General features: G+C 38.2%; 1 protein-coding gene across 2 annotated transcripts in view; it reads left to right on the top strand.

The window, feature by feature from the left end:
* Window positions 1-19,929, top strand: part of PRRG1 (proline rich and Gla domain 1) — a 159,223-nt gene extending 139,294 nt beyond the window's left edge. For both annotated transcript variants that reach the window (XM_020903192.2, XM_020903193.2), the window contains exon 4: window positions 15,816-19,929. In XM_020903192.2, coding sequence (XP_020758851.2) covers window positions 15,816-16,301 — 486 coding nt within the window. In that variant the 3' untranslated portion in view covers window positions 16,302-19,929. The remainder of the gene's footprint in view (window positions 1-15,815) is intronic.
* The last annotated feature ends 437 nt before the right edge of the window (window positions 19,930-20,366 follow it).

The following is a 20,366-nucleotide window of genomic DNA, read 5'->3' as shown; positions in this document are numbered from 1 at the left end:
GCTATACCAATTTACATTTCCACCAACAGCACAAGAGGGTTCCCTTTTCTCCACTTCCTCTCCAGCATTGATTGATTGTAGATTTTTTTTTTGATGGTCATTCTGATAGGTGTGAGGTGATACCTCACTGTAGTTTTGAGTGTATTTCTGTAATAAGCAATGTTGACCATCTTTTCATGTGTTTATTGGCCATCTGCCTCCCCTATTTTTTGTTTAAAGACCTGAAAGTTATCAGGAAGCTCTACTAGTTAGAGTGCTTTCCATGAGTATTCTTGAAAATGAAGCACTTTGTGTAGGAATAGTCTGGCAAAAGCAAGAAACAATAACTCTAATGACAAAAAGACAAATGTCTGTCATTAAAAATGTGATGAGAGTTCATAATAATGTAGTTTACATGGATATTTGGTTATTCCAATCACAGAGAACATTTTAAGATGATAACTAGATGTATAACTAATAACAGTCTACTAGGACATATTAGAGTTTTAGGAATTTTATAAAATTTCTGGGACTACAATATTAGTATATGTCAAATAAAACCTTGAGAAGGTTTGCAATTACTTATTTATTAATATTTACCATATAATTTAACATATCAAATAAACCTAAGTAAAGTCTCTCTCTTTTTGTAAGGAGAGACAACACATCTTTTGACATGTTCCAGGATACTTCTGGAAAATCACATAAGTAGTTCAAGGTCAAGAAGACTTCATTTGGTAATTTGATTTGGGGGAAGTTTGTCAAAAGAATCTCAAAATATTAAAACAAATAGGATCATAGGTCCTTCTGAAACAATACTGAGTTTTCCATTTAATCAAAGTGACAAAGACTTACCAGGAAAATACAAAAAGTTACAAAATTGTAAAAACAACACCTTAGCTCTTTTAATAGAGAACACTGGGTGTTTTTAAGTTACCAGAGACTTGATAAAACACCAAGCACAGGAAATTATTTTTGAGAAAACATAGGATCTTTGTTTTCTAGGCAAATTTATTTAAAAGTAAAGAGAAACCTCTCAGTCTTATCAGGAGCAGACCAGTAGCCCATGAAAATTTTGTCCTTTTAGCAAATGAAAGAAAATTTAATTGTTTTAGATTCCTGTACATACACTACTTAAACTTACTTAAAAAAAAAGAAACCTTATCATAAAATTATTCCATTTTTAGCTAGCTTGAGTACCCAAGATAAAGTTCTTTCTCTCTGCCCTCAACTTCCTATATCCATTCAGTTAGACCTTTATGTTACTCTTTTCATTATGAAACACCCAGTGTTATTTTTTACATTTATGTTTAATTGAAGGATAATTGCTTTACAGTATTGTGTTGGTTTCTGCCATCCATCAGCATGAACTAGCCACAGGTATACATATGTCCCCCCGCCTTGAATCTCCCTCCCACCTCCCACCCCCGACCCCTCTAGGTTGTTACAGAGCACCAATTTCAGCTCCCTGCTTCATACAGCCAATTCCCATTGCCTGTCTGTCTTACATATGGTAATGTATGTTTCCATGTTACTCTCTCCATATATATCCCACCCTCTCCTTCCTACACAAGTCTGTTCTCTATGTCTGGAAACACCCAGTTTTACTTTAGGATAAAATAACTTTCATTTCCTTTTTAAAAAATGCATCTCCATACATTATTATCTTTTCTTAGCCAAAACATCCAGCTTATTTGGCATAGTGATATTTCTTTCTCTTAGTATTTCTAGTAGTTTTAATTGCATGTATTAGCATTCTGAACCTTTAGAAACCTTAACTAAGAAGTAAGCACTTGTGAATTGCTGTGCAAGTAGTCTGTACAGTGGAACACATCTGAATACAATTAATCATTTCTAGAAGCATGACTTCTCATAGTATAATCTTTTAATGTGGCACATGTCTGCTGACAGATCCCAGTATCTTTAGCTTCTCTGTAGTGAGACGTCAAAGGTGACAAAACCTATATTGGGTAATTAATCTATCAATATTTTCTCATTTGATGATGATGCAGATATGCATTGAATTGCCATCATTTATCTTAAGTTAGAAAAACTGTAAGGTTTCAAGTTACTAAAAGATTTGAGTAACTCTTAAGTAGACATAGCATGAAACATAAATTCTGTAGGAAAGTTCACTTCTAAATATGCATCCCAATTATGTCTATTTAATGAGGAGTTTCTTCCCTCCTGGACTGGTTTGATCGCTCTGCTGTCCAAGGGACTCTCAGGAGTCTTTTCCAGCACCATAGTTCGAGAGCTTAATTCTTCGGTGCTCAGCCTTCTTTATGGTCCAACACTTCATCTGTACATGACTACTGGAAAAATCGTAAGTTTGACTATAGGCACCTTTGTTGGCAAAGTGATGTCTCTGTTTTTTAATACACTGCCTAGGTTGTCATAGATTTTCTTCCAAAGAGCAAGCATCTTTTAATTTCATGGCTGCAGTTACCGTTTGCAGTGATCCCCCCTCCCACCTCCCTCTCTACCTGATCCCTCTGGGTCTTCCCAGTGCACCAGGCCCGAGCACTTGTCTCATGCATCCAACCTGGGCTGGTGATCTGTTTCACCCTACATAATATACATGTTTTGATGCTGTTCTCTTGAAACATCCCACCCTCGCCTTCTCCCACAGACTCTAAAAGTCTGTTCTGTACATCTGTGTCTCTTTTTCTGTTTTGCATATAGGGTTATCATTACCATCTTTCTAAATTCCATATATATGAGTTAGTATACTGTAATGGTCTTTATCTTTCTGGCTTACTTCACTCTGTATAATGGGCTCCAGTTTCATCCATCTCATTAGAACTGATTCCAATGAATTTTTTTTAATGGCTGAGTAATATTCCATGGTGTATTGTTTTGGGTTCCTTTTTGAAGGTCTTTTTCTCTTCCCTTCTTCTTTTGTTATCTTCTCTTGTGATTTGATGAATAACTTTAGTGTTGTGTTTGGATTCACTTTTCTTTTTTATGTCTGTGTATCTGTTGTAGATTTTTGGTTTGTAGTTCCTGTGAGGATGTTTCCCCATGAGGTTTTGATACTGCATTCTCTGCACATACAAGGTTATTTTAGTTTCCGTTGTCTCAATTTCCAGTTCATTCCCAGTATCTTGCACTTGTACTGGCCTCATGATTGCTGGTTTTGATATCATATTTGTGTGCAGATTATTTCTAACATGTACCATTTATTTGCTCTGACTGGTAAGGTTTCCCATTGGTAATTGTCTTGTTTCTGGTTGTGGCCTTTTTTTTTTTTCCTGCCCCAGAGAAGTTCCTTTAGGCTTTAATGTAAACATGGTCTCATGGTGCAGGATTTCGTTAGCTTCTGCTTGTCTGTAAACCTCTGATTTTTCTGACAAATCTAAACGAGAGCTTTGCTGGGCAGACTTTTCTTGACTGTTATTTCTTGCCTTTCGTCACTTTAAATATATCATGCTTCTCACTTCTGGCCTGCAGAATGTCTGCTGAAAAACCAGCTAATAACCTTATGGGAGTTCCCTGGTATGTTATTTATTGCTTTTCCCTTTAGTATGTGTTAATATTTTTTCTTTATAATTTTTTTCAGTTTGATTAGTATGTGTCTCAGCATGTTCCTCCATAAGTTTATCTTACCTGGGACTGTGTGTATTTACTGGACTTTGTTTCCTTTCTCATGTTAGTGCAGTTTTTGGCTATTATCACTTCAAATATTTCCTCAGGGCCTTCTTTCTCTCTTCTCCTTCTGGGACCCCCCTAGAGTGGGAATGTTGGTGCATTTAGTGTTGTCCCAGAGGTCTCTGAGACTGTCCTCATTTATTTTCATTCTTTTTGTCTGTATTTTGTTCTACAACAGTGATTTCCACTATTCTTTCAGCCCACTAGTCGTTGTTCTGCCTCAATTATTCTGCTAGTGGGTCCTTCTAGTGTCTTTTTCATTCCAGTGATTGTATCGCTAATTCATTTGTTTGTTCTTTAACTGTTAAGTGTCTCTTGTATCTTTCTTGATCTGTGCTTCCATTCTTTTCCAAAATCCTGGGACATCTTTACTATCATTATCCTTGTTGGGTAAGTTGCCAGTCTCCACTTCATTTGGGTTTTCTTGTGGGTTTTCATCTTGTTCCTTCGCCTGGAACATATTTGCCATCTCTCAGGTTTTCTAACTTTCTGCTGGCTGCAGGATTGCAGCTCATTTCCTTCCTGTTATCTGTCCCCTGGTGTGTGAGTTTAGTCCTGGGGCTTGTGCAGGCTTCCTGGTGGGAGGCCCTGGTACACCTCCTTAAAGTTGTTAGGAGGTGCTGGCACCTGATGTTCACGACAGGCTATTTGTATTTGTCCATTGTGTAGCCACATCATGGCAAGTACTGCACCCATGGGATCTCATCAGGTCAGGGGGCAAAGAGCACAACATTTGTGAGGCAGTGACACAGAGACTGTAGGCCTCTTGTATTTTCCCTTTCATTGTAGCCACCAGTTTCCTGTGACAAGGCTCTCTCTCTGTTCTGGGTTAAGTCTCTCAGTCCAGGCATGACCCACCAACGTGATTGTCACGAGAAGAGGTCTCTTATCTTCCTTACCTATAGGAATCCTTTCTTCCTGCCTTTAACCCAGAGCCTCCCCTTGGGCAGTGACAACAGCCTGGTGATCATCTCCCTTCATAAGCTCTCCTTGGCCTTGAGGTATGGAGTACCCTCACACACATTCATAGTCAGTTTAGTCAATTAAAGTCTCGTTAATCAACAGTCTACTCACCTCACCCTTGAGCACACTGCTCTAGGCATACTGCTGAGTTGTTATAATAGCTGTGAAACTTTGGGATAAGATCCTGAACACAGCATACAACCGAGGCAGTATGTGAAAGCACACAGCAGCTCAACAGACCTCAAGTAAGTAAGCAGTGCTCCTCCTCTTTTTTGGGGGGGAAGTATTTGAGAAGGATTGGTATTAATAATTCTTTGAATGTTTTGTACATTTTACCAGTGAAATGGTCTGGTCCTTGTCTTTTGTTGGGAGGTTTTTTTATTAATCTCCTCACTAGTAATTGTTCATATTTTCTAGTCATGATTCAGTCTTGGTGGTTGTACATTTCTAGTAATTAATTTTATTCTAGGTTGTCAAATTTGTTGGCATGTGATTGTCCATTGTAGCCTCTTACAGTTTCTGTGGTACCAGCTGTGATAGCTCCTATTTTCTGATTTTTATTTCAGTCCTCCTTTTTTCTCAGGAGACTAAAGGCTTGTCAATTGTGTTTATCTTTGTAAAGAACCAGCTCTTAGTTTCACTGATTTTTCTATTGCCTTTTTAGTTCCTATTTCATGTATTTCCACTCTGATCTGTTATATCCTTTCTTCTACTAACTTTGGCCTTAGTTTTACCTTCTTTTTCTAGTTCTTTGAAGTATAAAATTAGGTTGTTTCTAATTTTTGTTTTTTGATATAGGAATTTATTGTGATTAACTTCCCTTTAGAACTGCTTTTGCTTCATCCCCTAAGTTTTGGTATGTTTTATTTCCATTTCATCTGTCTTGGGAATTTTTTTCTCTTTGATCTCTTCATTGACACATTGGTTCTTCATATGTTGTTTAATCTCTGTATATTTCTGAATTTTCCAGAGAAAGGGGTCAATGGAACAAGAGTATTATAACACTTGTAAATATTCATGCACCCAACATAGTGGGTATCTCAATATATAAAGCAAATATTAATGGCTCTAAAGGGAGAAATAGCAGTTTATAATGATAGTAGGGTACTTTAATACCTCACTTTCATCAGTGGACAGATCAACCAGACAGAACACCAGTAAGGAAACATCAGCCTTAAATGTGAATGATAATGACAATCGTAAGTTGTATCATGAACCCTTGAGCAATTGATAACATCTCCAGGCAATAACATTGGTGTAACAAACACATATCAATATGTTTTAAGAAAGTGATACAATTAGCATTAATGTATAAAGTTCTTAAAGCTTAACACTGATTAGGGGTTTATTATACAACTTATAGTTGTCATTATCATTCACATTTTGCTCTGTTAGCTTTTTGTTCCAACCTTGTATATGTTATAAACACAAGTGTATTACCATAACATTTTCAAAACTGACACATCAAGAAATTTCTTATTTCCACAAAATGCACCTTGTCAACTCCAGGTAAAAGAACAGACTCTAGGTGAAATAATACCCACAGGACTAAAGAAAACTGCCACCAGAAAGTACAGAGTGTCCTTCCAGGGAAAAGAGCAGTGAAACAGTATATTTGAAATAGATGCTCTGTCCTCCCCCACAGAGTGCCAGCTATACTGCCTCTAAAGAAATATTAGAATGCTTTAGTAAGACATGCACAAGTACAAAAAAAAAAGTTTTGACTCAAATGCAGATGTTTACTATTTATTTACATAACAAATCACTGGCCACAAAAATCCCCAGGTTATGTCTTGCAACAATGAGGCATAGGTATATATTTATTGCTGTTTTGTTGGGTAAGTGTTTTCTTACTGCTTTGCAGGCCCTCTAGTCATTCCTCTGTTGTTCTTTTCCTTTGTGGTGATGATTTTCTTTAATAGTACGCTTTATCTTAAGTGTCTACTATAGGTTTTTGCTTTATGGCTACCATGAGGCTTACACATACAAGTTATCAACTTAAGTTGTTGTAAATCTGAACACATTCTGAAGTTTTACATTCTTACTCCTCCCCCCTCCATTATGCTTTTCATATCACATTTTACATCTTTATATCTTATATATCCCTTACATACAGTTAACCCTTGAACAACATGGGTTTGAACTGCACAGGCTCACTTATACATGGATTTTTTTTTTCACTAAATTTGTACGCTAGGACTATACAATGTACACTTGGTTGAATCTACAGATATGGAACTGTTCTATGGGAATTTTCAAGTGGGTAGAGGGTTGGTACACCTAACCCCTGTGTTGTTCAAGGGTCAATAGTAATGGGATTGTAGTTAGCTAGTTTTAGTACTACTTTTGTCTTTTAATGTTCATACTAGCTTTATAAATGATTAATCTACCATTTTACTACATTATGTACCTTTTTATTACATTTTATGATTTACCTTTAGTACCCTTTTTTTCAGCTTAAAGAAAATTCTCTCCCCAACTCTGAATAACTATTTAGATGGGGAGTGTATTCTTGGTTGGATGTTTTTTCCCTTTCAGCACTTGGAATATATCATGCCACTCCATACTGGCCTTCAACATTTCTGCTGAAAAATCTACTGCTGGTCTTAAGTATGCTACATATTGTTTTCCTTTTGCTGCTTTTAAAAGTCTCTCCTTAACTTTACTTTTTAATTAAAAAAGTAAATTAATCTGTCTTGGTGTGTGTCTCTTTGGGAAACCTGGAGAGTTCCAAACAAGATAACCCCAATCTGGATGTCTCTTTCCTTCCCCATTCTTTCTTTAAAATATCTTTGCACACCTTTCTCTCTCTCCTCCTCCTGGCACCTCTCTAAAATGCAAATCTGAAGTTAGTTAAATGCAAATCTGAAGTTAGTTAAATGTTGTTCAAAGTCTTTTAAGTTATCTTCATTCATTTTTTTTTTCTTTTCGCTGCTCTGACTGGGTAAGTTTCACTCACCTGTCTTCAAATGCATTGACCTTTTCTGCATCATCTAGTCTGCTGTTGAACTCCTCTAGTGTATTCTTTAGTTCTGTAACTTCCATTTGAGGTTATCACTGTGTGTGCCCATTCCTTTCCTGTGTTCAATAGCACCTTTATGATCATTGTTTTGAACTTTTCATCAGATACATCACTTACCTCCGTTTCGTTCAAGGTTTTTCCTGAGGTTTCATCATTCCTCTCATTTTCCTTGGCTCTCTGTGGTGGCTTCTGTTGAGCAGATGAAACCACCACCTCTCCCAGTCTTGAAGAAGTAGTCTACAAAAGAAGAACCTTGTCATTCACCCCTGTCCTAGCTCCTGGTTGCCCATCAAGCCTTTGTGATCGGTCAAGCAGCCCATTTTATTTCTAATGGCTCCCAGTCCTTGGGGGTGTGCCAAGACATTTCAGTGACCCAAAGAAGAGGATCACCATCAGCACCCCCATTCAGGCTGACGAGAAGCCAGGCCTCCAACAGCAGCTTTTAAAATGTGCGAACATACTCTCGAGTCTGTGGCCCACAAGCGTAAGTCATCTGACTACCAGGGCCCAGTGGTATAGACTTGTGTCCTAGGCAGCAGCCTACAAAGTCGGGGTCCCGGATTGAGGGTACAGGCTCCTTTCTAGGAGATGCCTGGAGCAGTGTGGTGGGAGAGTGCAAAGGTACCATCCACTGGCCTTCATCCACAGAGCGCCCTCAGAAATCCCTATATAAGCACCAAACCAGAATCTTGCTCCTCAGCCTGAAGCTCTAAGACATGCAAAGAAGGATTTTTCACACAAAAATTGGGCTGTGTTTCAATCTGTTGTCTGTGCTCTGCCCTGAGAGTGGTAGCCAGCCAGGAACTATTATATCTGTTCCACTATGGAGAGGTGACAAACACAGGAGCTGCTAGCCATCCTGGAGGGGACTATAATAAAGCCTCTTTCCAGGATGCCAAGGTGGCCCCTGCTGTCCTCCACCCCGAGAGCATTGCGTTAGGCCTAAAAGATGTCTATGTTATTTCAGAGGCCTGTGCCTCAGGCCGATTGATGCTTTAAGAAGCAAGTGAGTCTCTTTCACAGGAAGCCTGGGTGTTCTGAGTTGGCTGCTGCCCAGAGTCCGCTCCCATCCTGCTAAGTAGAGTCGGGGTGCCCCCACGTGAGCTCAAATCCTTTACTCCTCAAGGAGAACGGCTCATGTTTCTGAGATCCCTCCCAATGACAGGTCCTCACACGACAGGTGGGGCCTATGGGGAGGTTGTCCCAGCCTTCCCTACCCACCTCAGTGTAGGTTTTCCCTGGCTCACCTGATGAGTAGAAGTTGCTCTGCTAGTTTTTTAGGTTTTTTCCAGAAAACAATCGTTCCCTGCATTGATCTGATGTGTCCACAGAAGGAACTGCAACCCTAAAATAATGAATTTTTACCTGTTTTTTTTTTTCCATTTTCCTTTTTTTTTTCATTTATTTTTATTAGTTGGAGGCTAATTACTTTACAATATTGTAGTGGTTTTTGCCATATATTGACATGAATCAGCCATGGATTTACATGTATTCCCCATCCCGATCCCCTCTCCCACTTCCCTCTCCACCCAACCCCTCTGGGTCTTCCCAGTGCACCAGCCCCAAGCACTTGTCTCATGCATCCAAACATGTATATTATCAAGGGTGAAACAGATCACCAGCCCAGGTTGGATACCAGTCAGTTTTTTTTTTCTTTTTTTTTTTTTTGGATTCCTTTTATTCTTTTTTTCCATTTATTTTTATTAGTTGGAGGCTAATTACTTTACAACATTGCAGTGGTTTTTGTCATACATTGACATGAATTAGCCATGGATTTACATGTATTCCCCATCCTGGTCCCCCCTCCCACCTCCCTCTCCACCCGATCCCTCTGGGTCTTCCCAGTGCACCAGGCCTGAGCACTTGTCTCATGCATCCAACCTGGGCTGGTGATCTGTTTCACCCTAGATAATATACATGTTTCGATGCTGTTCTCTTGAAACATCCCACCCTCGCCTTCTCCCACAGAGTCCACAAGTCTGTTCTATACATCTGAATCTCTTTTTCTGTTTTGCATATAGGGTTATCGTTACCATCTTTCTAAATTCCATATATATGTGTTAGTATACTGTAATGGCCTTTATCTTTCTGGCTTACTTCACTCTGTATAATGGGCTCCAGTTTCATCCATCTCATTAGATCCGATTCAAATGAATTCTTTTTAATGGCTGAGTAATATTTCATGGTGTATATGTACCACAGCTTCCTTATCCATTCGTCTGCTGATGGGCATCTAGGTTGCTTCCTTGTCCTGGCTATGATAAAAAGTGCTGCGATGAACACTGGGGTGCACGTGTCTCTTTCAGATCTGGTTTCCTCGGTGTGTATGCCCAGAAGTGGGATTGCTGGGTCATATGGCAGTTCTATTTCCAGCTTTTTAAGAAATCTCCACACTGTTTTCCATAGTGGCTGTACTAATTTGCATTCCCACCAACAGTGTAAGAGGGTTCCCTTTTCTCCACACCCTCTCCAGCATTTATTGCTTGTAGACTTTTGGATAGCAGCCATCCTGACTGGCGTGTAATGGGACGTCATTGTGGTTTTGATTTGCATTTCTCTGATAATGAGTGATGTTGAGCATCTTTTCATGTGTTTGTTAGCCATCTGTATGTCTTCCTTGGAGAAATGTCTGTTGAGTTCTTTGGCCCATTTTTTGATTGGGTCATTTATTTTTCTGGAGTTGAGCTGGAGGAGTTGCTTGTATATTTTTGAGATTAATCCTTTGTCTGTTGCTTCGTTTGCTATTATTTTCTCCCAATCTGAGGGCTGCCTTTTCACCTTGCTTATAGTTTCCTTTGTTGTGCAAAAGCTTTTAAGTTTCATTAGGTCCCATTTGTTTATTTTTGCTTTTGTTTCTAAAATTCTGGGATGTGGGTCATAGAGGATCCTGCTGTGATTTATGTTGGAGAGTGTTTTGCCTATGTTCTCCTCTAGGAGTTTGATAGTTTCTGGTCTTACATTTAGATCTTTAATCCATTTTGAGTTTATTTTTGTGTATGGTGTTAGAAAGTGTTCTAGTTTCATTCTTTTACAGGTGGTTGACCAGTTTTCCCAGCACCACTTGTTAAAGAGGTTGTCTTTTTTACCAGTCAGTTTTTAATGCTGCTTACAAGGGATATTTTGGGACTTGAGAGTTCTCCTGTTGCCTCTTATACTGGGACGGCTATCAGTTCCCACCTCAAGTATCCTGAATCGAAACCTTCACAGTTTTTACAACTATTGCCATTATACCTAAATTACAGAGTTTTTTACTTTATGTAAGCTGTATGCTGCCTAGCAAAATAATAATCCCCATAATTATTTTCTAAAAGCTAGAACTGTAACTTCTGAACACATTTGAGTCAGTTCTAATGAGGTGGGTGAAGTTAAGTCAAAAAGAGAAGACAACTATCACATTATATTGCATATATATGGAATCTAGAAACATGGAACTGATGAACCTGTCTGCAGGACACCCAAAGCTAGTGCTCTGTGACAACCTAGGGGGTGGGAGGTTTAAAGCGAGTGGATATATGGATATCTGTGGCCGATTCATGTTGGTGTATGGCAGAAACCATCACAATACTATAATTATCCTCCAATTAAAACAAAAGAAAAACTCTACCTTGTTCATCCTCCAGCCATATCATTTACAACTTATAGTAAAATAAGTTGACACCATACTTATCATAAATATTGCTTCTCAGCAAATTGTATACACTCTAGTGGCAATTTTCAGGAGAATGCCTTACCTTTTATATCGTACTTCATAATTTACAAGTACTCTTTGTTTTCTCAGAAGTTAGATCAACATAGTCCTACTCTTTTGATGAAGTAAAGAACACAAAGTAACTTTTACAGGCATTTTTTTTTACCCTAGAACATCCATCTAGATAAAGAATCTTAACAGTGTTGAACGACCTCTTGCTGGAGTATTCTGACTTGTTCTCAACAAGGCAGCTTTTGGAGTTAGGATTGTGGCTTCTGTCCCTTGTCTCTGGTGGTCTTTCCTTCTCTGTCATGCTTGTTTAGTAAAAGGGAGAATATGAGTGCTGAGTATAAATGCTGCCAGATCCTCAGCAATACAAACTCACTGGGAACATCACCCACTTCCAAACTTTACCCCATAGGTAGGTTCTGAGCTGATCACTCAAAGACTGGAAAAATATTCTTGGCTTTACTCTTTGAATTAAGGAATAGGGTCCTTCAAGCCTGGAGTCACTCAAATTCTACTTAAAAATGGTATTGAGAAAATTCAAATCAGAAAAGCAGACATTTTATAATAAAATAGCAACAAATTTGGTTTAGTAGACTCTTTCACATACTTACCTACTGTGATGAAACATCTATCTTTTGGGGCTCTTGCCTCCAAAATAATTGTCAAAATCTAAAGAAAATATAAAAAGCAACAAATAACAACCAATGGATCACTGAAGAAAAAAAATAATTCATTTGTCTCTAGGTAAACAAAAGCATGACAATCCAAAACATATGGGATGCAGCAAAAGCAGGGAAGCTTACAGCAATACAATGTTACCTCAGGGAACAAGAAAAACACTCAAATAATCTAACCTTACACTTATAGCAGCTAGAGAAAGAAAAAACAACCCCAAAGTTAGTAGAAGGAAAGAAATCATAAAGCACAAATAAACAGAAAACAATAGAAAAGATTAGTGAAACTAAAAACTGCTTCCTTGAAAAGATAAACATAATTGATAAACCTTTAGCCAGACTCATCAAGAAAAAAGAGGGCACAAACCTAACATAATGAATGAAATGGAGAATTTACAACACTCACCACAGAAATACCGAGGATTATAAGGCAACTATATAAAATGGACAAGTTCTTAGAAAGGTACAATGTCCCAAGATTCAACTAGGAAGAAATACAAAATATGAACAGACCTGTCACAAGTACTGAAACTGTGATTTAAAAACTCCCAACAAATGCTAAGGCATAGATTTGTAATCCCTAGGTCTGCTTACCATAATAAGAGCCGCCTATCTTTTAGGGTGCTGGTGGAAGGTCATGGGATCTGAAACTGACATCAGTATTTCAAAACATGAAGAAAACAATCTTTCATTATTAATAAGTATGTAAGTACATGTAAAAAAAACCAAAAAACCTCCCAACCAAAAAAGTCCAGGACCAGATGGCTTCACAGGTGAATTCTCTAGAAGAGTTAACACCTATCCTTCTGAAACCCTTCCACAAAATTGCAGAGGAAGGAACACTCCCAAACTCAATTCCATGACACAACCATCAACCATCACCTTGTTACCCAAACCAGATGAAGATACCACAAAAAAAGAAAGTTATAGGCCATTATCACTAATAAACATACATAGACACAAAAATCCTCAACAAAATACTGGTAAACCAAACCCAACAGTATATTAAAAGGATCACACACCACAATCAAATGGGATTTATCCCAGGGATGCAAGGGTTCATCCATATCTGAATGATTTGCCAGACCCCTCTGATCCCTTGAGATTCATTATCTATGTAATTTTAGCCTTATCTAAAATTACTGAATCCCTTTCTCTCATTAAAATTTTCTTTCTTAAATAAACTTCCATTGCCTCTAAAGCACTGTTTTACTTGAGTCTTGAAATCACTTATTTGCTTTCTGAATATCTTCTGGCTGTTTGCAGTAAGATAAAGAACAATCTAAATAGCTTAGAGAGACATAAACCTGGTTTGTCTGTTTGAATGACAGTCATTTTACTTTATTTTAAGTTAATATGTCTCTGATTCTCTTGCCTCAAGGACAGAGTAAGTCTAGTTTCCAAAGAAATAAATCTGGCAGTACCTTTTTATTCAGATCAATGAATGTTACTTGCTTTCAAACTACACATTTAGCATGATGAGAAAGATTGAATTTTCTAGGAAACTGTCCAAGTTTGACATACCTTATGCATCAGGATAGATTGCTTTTTGCTTTGCTCTGACACCAGGCCTGTTGCATTCAAATGCTAGCTCCAACATTCGTGTGTTAAGTGACCTTGGTTTTATTATAAGGTAACATCTCTGAGCCTCCATTTCCTCATCTGCAAGTGGGGATGATAAGTATGCCTTCATTATTAGGTGCAGCTTGCGAATTGCGTTGCTATTGGTAAAGTAAAAAGCTGGTGTGATGATTCCATTCTTGTCTAAGCTTTGTCTTTAAAACAGAATCACACTTATTTTCAAGGGTTAAAGTTTTTTCCCCCAAAGGAAAAAAAAATCACAACTTTGCTGCTTTTTCCCAAGTGTGCCAAGGAAACCACAGAAATTGATTTACACCAGCCAAGCATGAAAAAAAGACAGAACCATTTTCATGTGCATTATTGATTATCCAAAAGTGACTGGACAAGATTAAAAAGTCATTTTCTATTCCATTTATTCTAAGATTAGTATTATATAATTATTTGAAATCACATATTATTTGTGTTTTGTGGTTAAGATTAAATGGAGGGGAAGGAGATGGTGATCTGAGAGATGGCAAAGAGAGGAGAAATCCTCATCTCTATAGATTAAGAAAGTTACCTACAAAGTAAATACTTGGTAGATCTCTATAAGTAGATCAATAAAAATTTTATTGGGATTTAGTAGTTTAAGTTAATTTTAAGTTAATTTCTAAATTTAAGTTAATTTCTAAAAAATGTACATTTGTGTAAGGATTCAACTGAAAGTTGGAGGAGAGTAGTTGTAAACCAAAAATGTTAATAGTGATTATATCTTTGCAATGTAATTACAGATGATTGGTTTTTCCTTTTCAGATATCTCTGCATTAGTAAATTTTTATATAATTATATTTTCTGTAATAAAGTTGGCAATACTAAAAGTAACAGTTATACAAAAATAGCATACACTTTTATTGTTTACAAAAAGCTTCATGAGTTTTCAACCTGGATTATTAACTGTTTCACTAATAAAATTTAATTTCCAGTTTGGGGTATTGTCCTAGAATAAATGCTATACACTTTGGGATGATAGTATCTCTACTCTTGGCTTGTTTTAATGTTGCACCTTGCATATTTTCACCTGCACACCGCCTTTACTAAATCATACCATATTTCTTACAGCATATCAAACTTTTATCTTAGAGTCACAGAATGTTGGAATAATAATGTACCTTATAAGACGACCAAGTTTAGGGGTCATTCTTAGACCCACATAGTACTTTAAAAGCCTTTATGACTAATAAAAGATAGGGGTCATTCTTAGACCCACATAGTACTTTAAAAGCCTTTATGACTAATAAAAGATAGTGCTATGAAACAAACAGTTTTCGTGCCCAAAGTCTTACCTTCTGCCAGGTATTTAAATAGTATCAGTAGCCTGCAAACAAATATTGTGAGGAAAAAAAACCAAACAAACATTATTGGCTAAGTTTAAGCATTGGGGGGTAGTGTTTGTACCAAGGTTTGGGATACAGATTACTCCAATTTGAAGCAGAGAATTATGATACACAAGTGAAGTGTTAATTGCTCAGTCGTGTCTGACTCTTTGCAACCCCATGGACTGCAGCCCACCAGGCTCCTGTCCATGGGATTTCCCAGGCAAGAATACTAGAGTGGGTAGCCATCCTTTTCTCCAGGGGATCTTCCCAACCCAGGGATCAAACCCACGTCTCCTGCATTGCAGGCAGATTCTTTATCTGAGCTACCTGGGAAGCCCATGATATACAAGAATTCATTATAATCACCACTACTTATTGAATGTTTCGATGCATTAAATCTGTGTACTCTGGGGCTGGGGGGGAAATACCTGGTAGAAAAGAGCCCCAAACAGAGCTATTGGAAAACAAGGCATTCCATCTGAGCACTAAGAGCCTCCAACAGCCTGAAACAGCACAATGATGATGGGGTCACTCATAAGAACCTCATAATTGGACATGGAAAATGGTATTCACTGTCTATATTAAAGGGGAGATTAGGTGGTATATTTGGAAAAGGGAAAATTCCTAATGTTTTTTTCCCTTCCAATGTGTCATAACTAAAAATACAAAAATCACCAAGTCTTGAAGACCTTGGGTTCTGACTCCCCATTTTAGGGGAGGGTCCAGAGGGCGCACCATGATCTGCAGTTTCTTGTCAGGGAAAATACAGGCTGCAGGTCACTGGAACCAACAAATCTTTTCATCATATTAAAAAAACCCAGATATGCGTTCATTTGCTGTTTCTGATCTTTGGATCATGCTGATTTACAGTTAATCTCGTCTTCTATTTTCAGAAGGAATTTTGGAACACGTACACGAAAGCACAACAAGGAGAGAGTAACAGAGGAAGTGACTGGTTTCAGTTTTACCTTACCTTTCCATTAATCTTTGGCCTCTTCATTATCCTCCTTGTCATCTTCCTAATCTGGAGATGCTTCCTAAGAAACAAGACTCGACGACAGACGGTGACAGAAGGTCATATTCCTTTCCCTCAACACCTCAATATTATCACTACACCTCCCCCACCAGATGAAGTCTTTGATAACAGCGGGTTGTCCCCAGGCTTCCTGGAATACGTGGTTGGGCGCTCAGATTCCGTCTCCACTCGCCTGTCCAACTGTGATCCCCCTCCGACCTATGAGGAAGCCACCGGCCAGATGAACCTACGGAGGAGTGAAACAGAACCTCATCTCGATCCGCCTCCGGAGTATGAGGACATCATCAACTCCAACTCAGCCAGTGCCATTCCTATGGTGCCTGTGGTCACCACCATCAAATGAAACTGCAAACTTCTTTTTACTATAATCGTTTTTAAAATACTAATGAGAGACCTTTCTAGCACTTTACCACTACACACATGTCATGTGCATCTGACTTATTGGACTCTGACAGCATACCACTTCATATTCTCCAATTTGATTTTCATTAGTTTTGTTTCCCACTCTAAAATCTATCCATGCTCATTTTTGCTAATGGAAATATGTGAAGAGGGAAAAATACTAGTGGAGGTCTTCCTAGGAGATGTACATCGGTGTGTGCGCATGTATGTTTATGTATATATGTACATGCACATATACGTGTGTGTACATCAGCCCAGGATATGGGCACATGTCTTAAAAAGTGATTAACATCTATCTAAATCCCCGTAAGAGAACATTACTCACCAAAATTGGGGGTTGGGGGGAAGGCACCAACACTGTGTAACAGCAACATGCTGTTGAATTTTGAAAATAAGATGAACTTAGCCTGCTTTTAAATTTTTACAGGCTTTTGTTAACCTTCTTTAACTTTCTTAAAAGGGAAAAAAAGTGCATATAGTCAGTCTTGACTTGAGGAACATCTCAGAAGGTGACAGAGAGAGAAGGAAGGCATAATAATTGATACCTTGTTCCTAGTGGATAGCAAGAAAATCATTGGTCCTTCATGGCTTTTGGCTGCTTTCACAGGAGAGATTTTGGTGCTGTAATTGAGTGCCTCCCCCACAAAAATTAAACAGTGTTCACTTAGTGTCCTTGAAAGTCACATGCTATTTGTATTAACATCTTGGTGGAGTGGATTTCCTGGCAAAAGCATCATTTCTCAAGTAGATATTCAAATCAATGACAGAACGGACGCAGACTTCTCCTTGGCTCATTGGCAACACTTTTTTTCTCCATGTTACATTGCCTTTTACTCTAGTCGCTCTCCTACCACCCCCAGAATCTTCTAGCAAGAGGAAATTTAGTTAAAACCCTGGGAATTATTTTCTTAATGTTTTTGTATAGAATGAAGCCTTTGTCTCAAGATGATTACCAGGCAATTTTCCCTTAAATTAAGAACTGTGATTTCTGCATCATTCTCCAGTTGGCGGAGGAAGGCTGCAAAGCCTGTGTTGTGCCAGGCGCACAATAAATCTAGTTATAGCTGCAAACATATCTCATGGTTGCTATTTCATTTTGTATTTTCACATTTTTTTTAACTGCAGAATTTTTACTGAAAATCCTTGGAGCAGGGGGAACAGGCTGTGAATGAACTGCCAATATAAACTGGCTAGGAAAGAAGAAAAAATCCACCAGTTATACATGCACTGATGGAAAATGCATTCTATTGGTCAGATTTCTGTGCCACTCCCACGATTCCTTAGTGTTGGATAAAATGGGTGATCAGACAGAAGGCAAGTAGGTTTTGGAAGCGTCATGTCCTGCGGCCTCCATATCCATCCCCACGCAGACTCCCCTAAACCCTGAGGAGGAGGACCGCTTGGGAGGACCTTAAACTAGGAGTCAGATGACCTGAATTCAGATCCCACTCTGCCATATCCTTGCCAGACTACTTTGGGAAAGACTCATATCTGACCCTCAAGCTCCTTACTTACCTCTGAAATGGCAGTAGTATCATTCGCCCGGCCTTTCTCCTGGGGCTTTAAAAGGATGCAATGAGATGGTGTGTGTGAAAGTCATTTGTAAGACGTGAAGAGCCCTTTAGGTGTAAGGTCACGGCATTGTTCCCGTTGCTCTCATGGGGGAAGAATTTTGTTTCCCTAAAATGTACCTGAGTTTTCACAGAGTGAGAAATCGAGTGGGCTGCTCCATTAGTGGCTCATAGGTTCCTAATTTGAGTGTGTGAGCTTCAGTCCAGCACCTCTCATCCTCTGGTCTGTGCCAGTGCTGGGCCCACTTACTGACAACTGTCTGCTCAGCGCAAACAGGAGTCAGCAGATGTTGGAAAGGGAACTACGCTGACTGTGTTTAGGTTTTACGGCTTTCAAGGACTAAAAATTAAGAAATCTTGAACCTGGTCTCAGCAGAAATGACAGTATTGTTTTGAATTTGGCCCTGAGTACATGGTAATCTCTGGCTTCTACTTAAAGCTGAGAATGGGAGTGTTTGAGCCAGTAATGTATTTTGGTTTAAAGAAAAATTAAGGCTCCTTTTGTGTGGACTTTTTGTTTTGTCATTAATATCAGGCCTTATATTAAACCAGCAGTTCTCAACAAATGGCCAATGAGCCCCCCTGGGAGTCCTTGAGAACATTCAAATTTGAGGGGGATCTGTGAGACCAACACTGTTTTCATAATAACACCAACACGTTGTCTTTTCACTTTCTCTCTCAAAAAGTTGTTAAAAACAAAGTCATCTTCCCATGATTTTGTTTGTTTTAGAAAATATAGCTATTTTCTTTAAAATGTTCTTTATGTTTAGCATGTAATGGACTTTTTAATTTGGGGACTTTTATATTTTTAAATCAATAAGTACTTAAATTTTTTTTCACTTTTACTATCTAATATGGCAAATACTGGTGGCTATAAATTTCATAAACAAAAACTGTTTGGTGTCCAGGTCCCCAAGAAATGTTAAGAACATAAAGGGGTCTGGAGACCGAAAGTTTGAAAATTACAGGATTAGACAAAGGAGCAGGATGTTCTATTACTAACTATGCATAGTTGCCATTTAATTTTACATTCTAAACTCCTGATAGTGAATTTAACGCTGCCTCTTAGAGATACCTGAATTTAAGTATAAGAATGAATGTTGATCCTTGAAGCAAAAGCCAAATAATAACACTGATCAATGGCGACAGCGTTTTAGACCGTTGTCAGAGAACACACTATTCCACACTGCTAACTGACATCAGCCACAGGTCTCATGGCCGCATTCAGGTGATAATGACAGGCTAAGCAAACGTCTAAGACAAAATACTTTCAGAAACGGTCTCTTAGGTTAGTTTTGTTTGATCTTGGTTTGGGTTTGACCTTTCTAGAAACCCTTTTGCTATCCTATCTGGTTTTGTACGCTGAGTTTCTTAACATTTGTTATAATTAAAGGGGCTTGTCTGGAATAGTGTCTATTTTTATGCTTTAGCCTTTCTTACCTGACTGATACTACATTCACCTTTGATCATTTTTAATAAATGTTTATTTTTACAGATTTAGTACCTTTCTTAAGAAGTAACTACATTGAATCAACCAGTGTATACTTAAATGAAAGAATGGGCTACCTGGTCTTGTAGTGGCTCGGTTTCCAGACGTCCACCTGGAATCCTAGAAGTGGCACTTTTCTGCCTCCCTCTTTGAGTGTCACAATGAATTGTATCTGTTTAAATTAAATGATTTCTCTTTTTCCTGTGGACCAGTACAAATATAGATGCTGTGTTTGATTCACTGTTAATGATGACTTCAAGATTGATGATCTGATAGAAGAATTGTGGAGGGACCTTTACCTTGGTTTTGATGATCTGATAGAATAACTGTGGAGGGAGCTTTACCTTGGTTCTGTGTAAATAGCATGTATTTGATAATATTTCACATTTTTAAACAGCTGGTTTACATTAAATTATGGTATTTAACTATTTTATGTTCATTCCAGGTAAGGTTTTTCTTATGTTTCTGTGTTTTGGGTATGCTAAATAAAGCTGTTTTTAAACTCTAAAGATTTCTTCTGCCATTTCTTAATAATTAGATTATGCTGAGATGATAAACATGCTGTATAAGCTCTTATTGTGATCTTTTTAACATGGTAAAATTATTACACTTCTTTTTTGCCTAGGAATTTAGGGAACACTGCTTAGTAATCAAAAATTACCTGCTGAAAACTTCAGGGTGTTTGAAGCCTAAGAAAGAATGATCTTTACTACTTGTGAATGATGTTGGAATGATACAAAATGGGAACACTTGCTCCAAAGGGGTAGACTCAGTTCCCTGCTATGGTGGAGTCTGTCAACTACTCGGAACAGTGTTGTCTACAGATACAAAAGACCCGTGTTTTTCCTCAGCAGATTAGCTTGCATTTGACATGAAACACTGAGAAAGGAAAGCAAAGGATGGAAACACATATGACCACAGGACATCTCCCTAAGTATAGTTACCT

Source organism: Odocoileus virginianus, chromosome X (assembly GCF_023699985.2).
Source record: "Odocoileus virginianus isolate 20LAN1187 ecotype Illinois chromosome X, Ovbor_1.2, whole genome shotgun sequence".
In the NCBI taxonomy this organism is placed as follows: domain Eukaryota; kingdom Metazoa; phylum Chordata; class Mammalia; order Artiodactyla; family Cervidae; genus Odocoileus; species Odocoileus virginianus.
This window is presented reverse-complemented; position numbering and strand designations above follow the sequence as displayed.